We start from the raw sequence: 12,119 nt of genomic DNA, 5'->3' as shown, positions 1-12,119 counted from the left end.
CTTAGTAACGCATTACACCCAACACTGTATATATATATATATATATATATACATACACACTTTGAGACACGCAGTGTATTCTGTTCACCTTGCACAGACCTAACAATTAACAGATGAATACCCACAACATCTATTGGTTTATTCCATGCACATTACAATCTACTGTGGGCCAAGCATCAGCAATATGATCTCACATATAATTATATATTTAAACAAATTTACTTCTGGCCTGACTAACTTTATATTTAATTTACATTTACTATCTTTCGCTTCCTGTTTTCATCAGGTGGTGATCAATTGTCCCATTATCAAAGGAATGAAGTATAATCAAGCCACACCAAATTTCCATCAGTGGCGTGATCACAAGCAGGTGTGGGGGCTAAATTTTGGCAGTAAAGAAGATGCTACTCTGTTTGCCAACACCATGACGCATGCTTTAGATACTGTCAGTGCGCCGGCAGTTGCAGGTAACCACACCAGTGTAAGAAGACATGTTAGATCCAGATTGTGCAGTATTCCTATCTGTCAGATTTGGTGAAGACTGAGGACCCTTAATGCAGACTCTTAGACAGGCAGGTTCCAGTGAATATAATCATTTATTGAAGGTAAACCAAAAGCCATAAGAACACACAGAAATGCCTGGAAAACCCTGGGAGCTAGGAAACAAAGATGGAACATAAGGAACAGGATGCACAGTAAACAAGAAACAGGTTGATGCGAAAAAAAGCTATGGGGAGATGAAGGCCAGAAACACACAAGGTAATTAGGGAAGATGGGAAACATTAGGGAACATAGCTATTACTAATCAGAAAAACGGGAAGAGCAAAACAGTAACTGGTACAAAAGGCACATGGGAAAAGGCTAAAACAAGGAGCATAGCAATGTCTTTATATTCTGACAATAATCTCTAAGTGTGGTATGGTGGTGGGGTGGGGATAATATGTGAGTGACACAGAGTGGAAAAAAGATATAAGAGATATAAGTATGTAAAAAAAAAGTGTGTTGCTAATCTTTCTAAGATTAGAAATGACAAAATTAAAACAAATAGTACAACATGACTTGCATAAAAAATGTATTAGGCACACTGAAAACTAATAAGCCTAAAAACCAGTGTACTGTCCTACACATTATGTTTTATAAATGTTAGTTAATACAATTATTTTTGATTATTAGGCATTTATTCCAACTACTTTTTTGGAGTTTTATCTGGACTATAACTCTGTTTAGATACTTATACAGAAAAACATTTCTATGCCTGAATTAAAACAATTCTTCAAAAAAAGTGAGATAAAATTTCTTCAAATATTGTAAAAGATTCCCTGCCAGTTATCAAAAGGGCTCAATAACAATTTTTAATTGTTATTAGCCACCAAGTGGCATTTGAGACTCAATGTGGTAACTCAGTTCACATCGACAGTAAATACAAATAACTTTGGTTTTGTCCAGAGAACAATCTGGCATAGCTTTGACATTACTGATGCATCACTTCCAAACATCCTGAACTATCAAAGATCACAATGCAGCCGTACATTAATTGAGAGTCAAAAAATAGAAGCTTTAAACTGAATTTGCATGAATGTGTTATCATCTCGTTGGCTTTGGGAGCCCTAATATAAAAATACATGCATATTTTATATTATCTATGTAATATATTAATTTTAAATAATTTTAATGCTTTTCCCTAGGCCCAGCTCAGAACGGCCCCACTGCACAGCAGCTGGAACAACAGAGAAGGTACAGCTCATTCTTAATTATACTAAGGCTAATATCTATTTTGTCTCATTGGTTTTTAGGTTTTGTTTCTGCTTTTAATTAACATTTTCAGCAGTTATTACATACTAATAAATACTACAATGAAAATGCAGAGATATGTTGTTTACAGCAGACAGTCCACATATCTATTTTCTCCTTGATACAAGTCATGAGTTCATAAGTCTAAAGGCACTAGTATACTCTCTGCACTGGTTGCTTGCTCTGCACAGTCACTTCTATTTATGCTCACCATTAAGACGTAAATAGCAGCTGCATTATTTTCCTGAACAACAGCTTTCTCTGCTTAGACAATACCACCACATCAGCGCTGATAAAGAAAGAGAAGAAGTCAAAACTGAAAGCAAAGTCATTGCCAAGTATTTTTCCATAAATCTCATGTTATCAAAATGTTTCCACTCCCTCTGTAGAATTTATGAAACTCTGACCTTCTGATATATCATTAGAATGGCAGAAAAAACTAACATGACTGTACACTTGACTGTCAAAACCTAGCTGTGGCGGCAGCAGTGCAATGCACCAGGTTACAGAAGCTGAGGCTACGTCCACACTAATGCGTTTTCGTTTGAAAACGCATCGTTTTCTCTCCGTTTTGGCCTCCCGTCCACACTGAGATGGCATTTTCCCCAAGGAAAAACGCAGTGTTTTGAAAACGCTCTCGAAAACGCATACATTTCAAAATGGAGCTGTCCCGTCGCAGTGTGGACACTCGAAAACGCAGATTTTTGAAAACAATGACGCATGTTGGTCATATGATGCAGTCATGTGACCACTTAAACTAAGATGGTGGACAGCATCGGACAGCAGTTGTTTTGTTTGCTCACAATTTTGGTAGCCCTATCTCCCAGTTGATGTTCTCACTTGCTTTGGAAACCTTGTACTCGTTGGTGACTCGGAGCAACAACTCCACCCCATTATCAGTCCACTTTAAAAATTCGATGCTTTGTCCTGCCATTTCGCTGCCACGTTTCAAAGAGCCGGAATGTAAATAAACGGCAGAGGGAAATGACGCAGGTCGAGTCGTTTTGCGTTTCAAGCATGCGCGGAACTGCAACGTCAGCGTTTCCGGCCGTTTTAGTGTGGACGCGCAACTCTTTGAAAACGCTAGTGTGGATGCGGAGCATTTTCAGACGAAAACGCCGTTTTCAAATCTATCCGTGTGGATGTAGCCTGAAAAGTGCACGACTGGGTGAAGTGACACCAAAACAAGGCTGTGTGCCAGTGGATGTGACATTATTTTTGGCGCACACAGCCTAAAAGCAGAGATGTTTACACCTTGCTTATCTCACCCACCTCCTAGACCTCTTCGGGAGGACACCAAAGTGTTTCCCAGCCAGCCAAAAGTAATGATCTCATGGCTGGCTTGTATGTTCTGGGTTTGCCCTGGCGTCTTCTTCTAGTTTGGCATGCCCAAAATACCTCAGCTAGGAAGCACCTTGTAGGTGTCCTTGTTACATTCTTGAACCACCTCAACTGGTTCCTTTCATGATGGGGGAGTAGCAACTCTACCTTGTGCCCTTGCTGAATGACTGAGCTCCTCAATCTATCTCGAATGGAGGAAGCATGCTTCTGCAGTGGTCCTATGGACAGACTACGCGTTTTCTGCTGATAAAGACCTCCCCCAAACTGCACCAAAGTGATGTGTAGTGTTTTCAACAAGGATGTTGGTGACACCGAGTTAAACCACAAATGAAGACCCTGGAGTTTAGTTGCAGCTTGTTTAATTGTCTCCATGAACATGTGGTGAAAACTGAAATGACAGAAAATAAACTCCATCTCAACAGGTAGAAGCATGTTTACATCAATAAAGTGCATTACTCTCACTAAAACATTCATGTTAGCAAAATATACATTAATATCCAAAGCTATCTGTATAAACTGTCATATAAAGTAACTTACGGCATTCCAGCCTGATAATTCAGAGTAGATGGCATTTGATTACATCTCCACACTGCCTTTCGCATTTGGAGCCTGTTTCTCAGCAAAACCGAGTGCTTGACCAAAACCGGAAGTGCTTGACCGGAACCGGAAGTGCGCCGCCAGAACAGGAAATACATTTTAGCGATATTTTCCTTTTAACTAAAACGTATGTAAAGCATGAATTATTCATTTTAACAACACATATTAATGTTTTAATGACAAATCAGTTTAAAATTATTTATTTCAAACTTATGAACCTATTTATTCAGAGAAATGCCTTAAGGGCAACACATGATGAGTAATGAATAAACTGTTAGATGACAAAAATAAAATGTCCTTTTTTCCACTATCTACAATCAAAAGTATAAAATATGAGAAATATGAGAAAATAAACTACAAAGTTGCTTTTATTAAAGTAAAGCAAATCACAAAGTTACATGAGAAATTTAACAAGGTAAATCAAATCTGCGACTCAACAGGAAAAAAAAAAAAATACTGCAAGGGAGGACACAACTTTGAGGGATAACATGACAAAGAACAAATGGAGAAAATATATACCCACCAGGGAAAACAGCTGGATGGAATTAGACTAATGAGACAGGGGCAAACAAAACTAAACACAACACAAGACACGAGGGACTATCAAAATAAAATTGATTGATTGATTGATTGATTATACTTTATTCATCCCGAGGGAAATTGGGTTAAGGCTGCCAGCCGTGCCAGCGCCGTCTTACCCATCCGACCATACATACATTACACAAACATCACATGGGGAAGACAGGTCAGAGGGGTATAACATGGAAAAGCACCACATGAGGAAAGATAAGGAGAAAAAAAATAACTCCCCCCAGACTGAGCTCCAACAGGGAGATCAGTTTGAGAACAGAAAAAAAAAAACACCTCTGCACATAGCACATGAAAAAAACGCTTAATACACCAAAGAAACAAATGATAAGCAACAGGGGAGGGTAAAGGGTGAGAGACATCCAATGTAGACAGTACATCTGGGCCTGCAGCCTATGCGCTGGTCTCCATGATCCACCGTCAGCATCGGAAGGGAATAAGCGTTTGGAGGGGGAGGGGGGATGAGTGTATATCTGCATGTGTATATGTCTGTGTGCGTGTGTGTGTATGTGTCCAGAGTTCAGCTGAGACAGTGTCCTTCGCCCTGCCAGGCTAAGTAAACAGTCTTCCAGCTAACCCAGGTGGCCTTGCATAGAATGGGAAGAACAGTCTCAACACAGTCGTTATCAGGGTGTTGTTGTTCAGCTCCAGCCTTGAGACCGCAGCTGGCGCCGAAGGGGTCTCCGCATGAAGTGATGATGGTTTTTACTTTAGTGCGAACAACTCATAAGAATTTCAAAGCTGTTCTAACAGTCCAACACTGGTCTCTCAATCTCCCGTTGGAGAGCCGTGAGCTTTCTATGATGTTATCCAAACTTATGTTCCATGATGTTGTCATTCTTGTGGTCAAAGAGCAGGTTCTGAGAACTCACGACCGCGGTGCGCTTCCCAAGATGTGATCAATTTGCGCCCAGAGGTGTTATTCCGAGCGAGCCCCTCCAGATGTAATCAGTTTGCACTCAGAGGTCTTGTTCTGAGTATTCACGGCAGCCGTGCGGTTCTCCAAGATCTCATCCGTGCTGCACTCAATGACCCATTTCGAGAAACTCACGCCTCGTCCCATCGTTTCAATCCCAGTGGGCAGCCTTGTGGGGGTTTGAACAGCCGGTTCCGCTTTCTTAATTCTTCGATAAGCCAGGGCCAAGCCAGCTCCGATCAGCAAGAACCCTGTTATCATGGTTCCGAATAGGTAGATATCTTCAGCAGTCAAGCTCACCCGAGCCCAGACTTCTCGTTGAAGGGGTGTCAATTGCATTCAGAGACCAGTTGATCAAATCCATAATTCCTCTTTTAGGTTTTAGAGAACAGACTGTGAGAGAGTGTTCCAGGGAAAAGTAATACAAAAAACACGAGACTAGACAAGGACACAAGAGGCTAAGCAGGGAAGCTAAGGGAGAGGAGAGGAGGAGGAAAAAAAAGTGCGACCGCCTTCGCCAAGAGCAAGAGAGAAGGAAAAGAAAATAGGAAGTAATACACTGAGACCCAGGACTAAGACATGAACTTAAAGGGAAATAAACAAACATGGAGACATGACTGTCTGGGGTGACAGAAAGGGAACACAAAAATAATGATAACTGAAGAATACATAACCAAATGAGGAGGAGAGACTAGAAACAAAGGAAATATAACATGATGAAAAAAGAAACTAGAACCATGAACCAGAAATATAGATACTATGCTATCTATAAATATAAAACATAAACAGAAGACTGTAGAGCTCAAACACAAAACTCATCTTTACCTAGAATGCACCTAAAGACCTAAAGATTAGGAGAGCAAAACTATAATACAAAGATAATAAAAAATGAGTCAAACCCCCAAATTTTTTTTAAAAAACCATAGCACTTGGACTGATGGAAAGGAGAGTTTCTTTGGTCCAGCCCACTTAACATCAAAGTGGTTTGTATGTAGCCCACAACGTAAAAATGAATTTGACCCCCCTGGTCTACATATTGTAGCTGTTTGCTGTAAATAAGGACAATGTCACAAACAACTGTTCTGCCTTGCCATGATCCACTTTTCAAACAGTCAGCCAGTTAGTCACACCTATCCATAGTGTTTTTGGAAGACTGCACAAGAGATGTTTGCGTATGTTGAAAACCCCTCTCCATAGGTTTGGCATAGGCAAATACGTACGCAAATGGACACATTCACTGTATCGTAAATTAAACATAAAAGAAAGTTCAGACACACTCCAGACAAAGCTCATTTGAAAATCAAAGAACAGGGTCATCAAATGATGAGGCACATAGTGCACAGAAGTCGGCAACTTTCTGCATAGTAATCACTACAGACCTTCATGTGACTTTCAGATTAGCTCATGAACAGTGCATAGAAAGCTTCATTTAATTGGTTTCTTTGGCCAATCAGCTGCATCCAAGCCTTACATCACCAAGCGTAATGCAGAACATTGGATGCATCACACCACCACTTGACTCTAGAGAAGTGGAAACATATTATCAAAAGTGACCCACCGTTGACAATTTGGGCTTCTCCATCTAATAATCTGGTGGATGAGTCTGGGTTTGGCAGTTGGCAGGAGAATGGTACTTGTCTGACGGCACTGTGCCAAGGATAAATATTTGGTGGTGGATGGATTATGATGTGGCAACCTTTTTTCAGGAGTAGGCCCTGGCTTCTTAGTTCCAGTGAAAGGAACTCTTAATGCTTCAGACATGTCAGACATTTTGGACTGTATCATGCTCTCAGCTTTGTGGGAACAGTTTGGAGAAGCCCCCTTTCTGTTGCAACATGACTGCGCACCAGTGCACAAAGCAAGGTCTATAAAGACATTAATGAGCAAGTTTGGTGTGGTAGAACATGACTGGCCTATACAGAGCAACGGTCTTAACCCAACAGAACACTTTTGAGATGAGTTAGAGCAGAGACTGTGAGCCAAGCCCCCTCATCAAAGATCAGTGATGAGGGGGGTACCCCAGCTGGGTAGCTTGGGGAGCAACCCTGTAAGAAGGCCAGATACTCTAACCTGCTGCTCGACACGTAAGCACAGCCAACAGTCAGGACCTGTATCGTTTGCTCGGGAGTTGGTTCTGTACTACTCCATCAGATCTGCTTAATTCTATGTTTTTTGACTGTAGTTTAAAACCACAAACTCTTGGGACCAATCTGGACTCTTTGCATCTCAGATTTAATCAGAGGGGAATTTTATAGTATATAATTTCCTGGATTCTCTTTCATACTCCCTTACCACTTGAAAAGTGTTCCTCCCATCCATGTCCATAACAAACAACTACAATTGAACAGAGGTGGTCGCTTTCAACACCAGCTATGAGGCACTGATATTGTAGTTCTCAGGTGCTTCAACTGCAACTTACACCTTGCCTCAGTTGACCATAATAGGTCACATGATAGGGTGGGTCTCACAGAGGTTTCACCCTTGTCCTCTTCTGATGGTAATGGCCTATGCCTTTTTTGACTCACATGATCTGTATTAGGTCAACAACCACCTCCAGAGGGGACACCACTACTTGTTAAATACCTGGAATTCTTTTGTTTGTCTTTTGTTTTTGGAACCCTGGGATGGGAGGTGAAGCATACTCAGAAACTTAAAGAAATCAAGTTCCTTTCTTTTTCTAACCTCTTAAAACTACCACGATTTGGATGACTATGAACCTCCACTCACAATATAAAGGATGGATTTTCAGTGAAATATAAACACATGTATTATACCTGTTGAGTTTTTATACAAACAGCAGCACTTAGCTCTAATTTATCTGTCTATCTTCGTCCAGACTCGAACGTCAGAAGCAGGAACAGCAAGAGAAAGAACGTCTGGAGCGAGAACACCAGGCCACTGTATCAGCCCCTCCTGCCCCTCCTGCCCCACCAGCTACTTCACCTGCCCCACCAGCACCCCCACCACCTCCAGGTCCACCCCCACCTCCTTCTGGGGGATGCCCACCTGCACCTCCACCACCTCCATCTGGAGGTATGGTTCCACCTGCACCTCCACCCCCACCGGTTGCAGGAGGCAGTGGAGGAGGTGGAGGTGGCAGTGGAAATGATCTGGCTGCAGCTCTAGCAGGAGCCAAATTGCGCAAAACAGTGAAGGTAAGAGCAAATACATATATGCATATACATATACAGGGTGGCTGTAGCTCAGGAGGTAGAGCAGGTCACCTATTGATCGGAAGTTCAGTGGTTTGAGCCATGGCTCCTCCAGTCTGCATGTCAAGTATCCTTGTGCACGATACTAACCCCAAGTTGCCCCCCACATGCGTCCATTGGAGTGTGTTGTTGTATAGAGCACTTTGAGTACTCCGGGAGAGTAGAAAAGTGCTAAATCAGTCCATATATGTATTTGTATTCTCTAAAACCCTGATGCACACACACATTTTACTGTTTGTATTTAGTTTTATGTTTTTCAAAAGGATCTATTCATTGGACCAAACGGCTTTAAACACAGTGATGTGCATTTTTTTGTGTTAAGGATGAGGGAGGTTCAGCAGCCCCAGCCCCCAAACCACAGTCCTCATCCGGTGGAAGTGGAGGAGGTGATCTAATGGGAGAAATGAGTGCCATTCTTGCAAGAAGGCAAGTCATAATAGAGAGATATACATCTTAGAAATACTTGTGATAGTCTGATATGGAGGATCTCATTGTTTGTATTGTAATGGATTTACTTTTTTAATAGGCGAAAAGCTGCTGATAAGCCAGCTGTAAAAAAGGAAGAATCTCACAATGTAAGCCCCGTGCTCTCAAGAAGACCCATAAGATTTTTTTTCTGGGTCTTTAGTATTTGTAGATTTAATAAGAATTAAATATTAAATTATAACTGTAATTATCTTTATACGTAACTACAGGAGGATTCTGAGTCCTCTGTATCGAAATCCTCAGGTGTAGCGGGTGAGTAATCACATCTGTGTAGATAAAGAAAGATAAATGCCTCTCTTTACATTACAGCCAGCATTGTACATAGACTTTTTGTGAAAGAAACAAAAACATTTAATTTGAGGATATTAACATGAAATGCAATAATAAATACAACAATTTCCCACCAGAAATCAATCAATCCAAGGAAAAATCTGCCACCATGCCAAGGTAAGAGACTGGTTCAGACTTTCACTTTACAACTGATCCATACATTATATACTAAACAACAACCTATTTTGAGCCATCCACAGCAATTCAGCAATCAACAACTTTCCTAAAACATCTGTGTTCTTTGCAACAGAGCCAAATCCTTAACCACCAATCAAAAAGACTCAAGCCCAAGTTCAAGCTCTGCCACTACTCCAGTGTCCAGGTACTAGTCTCCCCCCTGACTCTGCCTACTACATGGGTTCTCTTCTAAGATGATATGCATTCAGTGAAGATCTACTCCAATCTCAAAGAGATACTTTTTTGTTTGTTGGTGTGTGCTGCATTTCTATTTTCTACTTTGTCTTACTGTCGTAAGATTAACTATCAACTGCTTTTATTGTTTCTGTCTGAAACAAAGTGTGTTGCTTCCCCTGGCCAGCTCATGTTTGAGACAAAGATAATGTTTTGTTTTTGACCAGATGTTCCCACAGATAACCAGCAGAGCTGTGAGCATGACTGTACAAATAGCTTACTCTGTTGTAATCGCAGAACTGCAAACATTAAGTGAAAGGCACACCAGAGAGCTACACCCAGCCATAGTTTTATGAACTCATTAATATTTGTCAATGCAAATAATTAGTCCGCTTGTCTGTGCACTTATTTGACTTAGATATTAAAACTTACTTTATTATTTTAATATATGTATTATACAGGCATTAAAATTGTTTGTACTTTAATGCAAAGTGACACAAAAGCACATAGAACTTTTATACAACTTTCATATTTGCTGAATATTAACAACAAACATGTCAATTTTTGAAAAGCTGTATTATTTTAGGCAAAAGGGATCTTAGCTGACTGCCTGTTACAAGAACAGGCTTGGCCAGCACAGACACCTGATGTCTGACAGAACAATTCATTTCAATTGTATAGCGCCATATCACAACAACAGTTGCCTCAAGCATGCCATCTGCATCATCCCCACATAATAATAATAATATAAAAATGTGATATTTTAATAATTAATTTAAAATATTAATATTTTCAGTGTGGTGGCCTCAAACTTGCTTCCATTTAGTTTTAGAGATTTCCACATAAAATTCCAAATTATTAGTGATTATTTGCTTCTGCTTTGAAAAACACATTGAGTGTGACACCTTCCCATGCTGCCACTATCCTGCTCAACTGATTCAGTGAGTGTTCCACTTTCTGTAGCATAGCACTCCAAACTAATTTAAAAGAAAGAAACATTATTGGAACGCGTACATGAAGATAAAAGTAAGTGTTTGGCCTAAAATATGACCTCTTTGATTGTGTTTGCTTCAGTGTAATAAAGTATCTTTCTTTTGTAGGATGAAGGTGGTGAAGAAGAACTCAGATGGTACAGGAAATGATAGTGATATGGAAAAATTTAAACAGGTTTGTTCCTCCATCTTTATATAAATACACACCAATATCCTACAACTCCTTAGCAAACAGTATAACTTTCTGTGATGACATAAAACTATTTTAGTTCCTTTGAAACAAGAGAAGCTATTTAGTATGTAAAATATGTGTTCTAAGCCTCTGCTTGTTTTTCCCAGGACTTGCATTATAAAGCCATTTTATCTAAAGAACCTTAGATTATAGTTGCAAAGCCTCTAACCTTGTTTCCAGATTTGTACTATTGTACACATAAAGTTTTAAGGCTCTTTATTAAAACAAAATTTACTTCTTTTATGTAAAACGTCATACTCTGTCTGCATTTGAAGGAAATCCTTGAAGAAATAAAAAAGGAACTCTACAAAGTAAAGGAAGAAATTATCACAGGTGAGTTCTAACGTATATACTATCCATATGTCAGATGAACCTAGAGGAACTATGTCAGAGGAACCTAGGGCACACATGTAGAAACTACTCATATACAGTATGTTGTGATCTTGTGTTATACCAGAATATTGCTCTGTTTTTCTAGCTCTGATGCAGGAGCTACAAAGGTCACAGCTCAAGGATGAAGACTGAAGAATTGATCAAAAGAAAAAAAAAATGGATGCTTATCTTGCAGTGCTCACAGTGTTTTACTTGGCGAAATTATTTTATTTTACATTGTTTAATTTGTTTTCATGCAATAGATTTTAAAGTCTGATCAGTCCTAAGACTATGAACATGAACACATTTTCAAATAAAATATTATTATCATTATTTTTCCCCGATATCTTGCTTAGTTATAGAAATCAGAATGGAATTCCAATTATTGTCTAGGAGTTGTAAATGTTAGTGTTTCATGTAATATTCATCAACAGACATATGAATGACATGCCCAGGCATTTTTATCAGTGGCAGGTAACAGTAATCTGCTCAGACAGGTTGTTGACACTTTTACCATCAAACAATTTCAAGTTCTTGCAAAATTAAAGAAGTGGTAGCAAAAGTGCACACTACTGGTTTTGTAGCTACAAGGATATACATTTTAGCACATGTTAACTTACATTCTTGAAAATGGGCCAGAAATTGGACTTTTTAATAGAATAGAATAGAAAAGAATAGAACTTTGGGGAGTTCCATTCCAGGAAATTCCAGCAGCTGTTGTTGAATGTCTAAAATTACGCAACATTGCTCAAGTGAAGTTATTTACATGTATGTACATTTCAGGGTATACCAGGAAAAACTCCATATGACCCCATGTAGGTCTATGATACCTTTCAGATGTGAAAACATTATTTTTGATATTCTTCCACTGTCATCTGATAAAGTACTTTTTAAAAGTACTCAAAAATAAA

General features: G+C 39.6%; 1 protein-coding gene across 1 annotated transcript in view; it reads left to right on the top strand.

Moving 5' to 3' along the window:
- The window catches only part of LOC134636856 (vasodilator-stimulated phosphoprotein-like), a 20,720-nt gene extending 8,601 nt beyond the window's left edge, over positions 1-12,119 (top strand). Inside the window, exons 3-13 of the mRNA XM_063487084.1 lie at positions 287-467; positions 1,686-1,734; positions 8,070-8,388; positions 8,768-8,871; positions 8,972-9,020; positions 9,141-9,183; positions 9,339-9,378; positions 9,512-9,583; positions 10,713-10,779; positions 11,112-11,169; positions 11,315-12,119. Coding sequence (XP_063343154.1) covers positions 287-467; positions 1,686-1,734; positions 8,070-8,388; positions 8,768-8,871; positions 8,972-9,020; positions 9,141-9,183; positions 9,339-9,378; positions 9,512-9,583; positions 10,713-10,779; positions 11,112-11,169; positions 11,315-11,361 — 1,029 coding nt within the window. The 3' untranslated portion in view covers positions 11,362-12,119. The remainder of the gene's footprint in view (positions 1-286; positions 468-1,685; positions 1,735-8,069; positions 8,389-8,767; positions 8,872-8,971; positions 9,021-9,140; positions 9,184-9,338; positions 9,379-9,511; positions 9,584-10,712; positions 10,780-11,111; positions 11,170-11,314) is intronic.

The sequence above is a fragment of the Pelmatolapia mariae genome, linkage group LG10_11 (assembly GCF_036321145.2).
Source record: "Pelmatolapia mariae isolate MD_Pm_ZW linkage group LG10_11, Pm_UMD_F_2, whole genome shotgun sequence".
Taxonomy (NCBI): domain Eukaryota; kingdom Metazoa; phylum Chordata; class Actinopteri; order Cichliformes; family Cichlidae; genus Pelmatolapia; species Pelmatolapia mariae.
The sequence above is the reverse complement of the archived record's forward strand: the minus strand, read 5'-3'. Positions and strand labels throughout refer to the sequence as shown.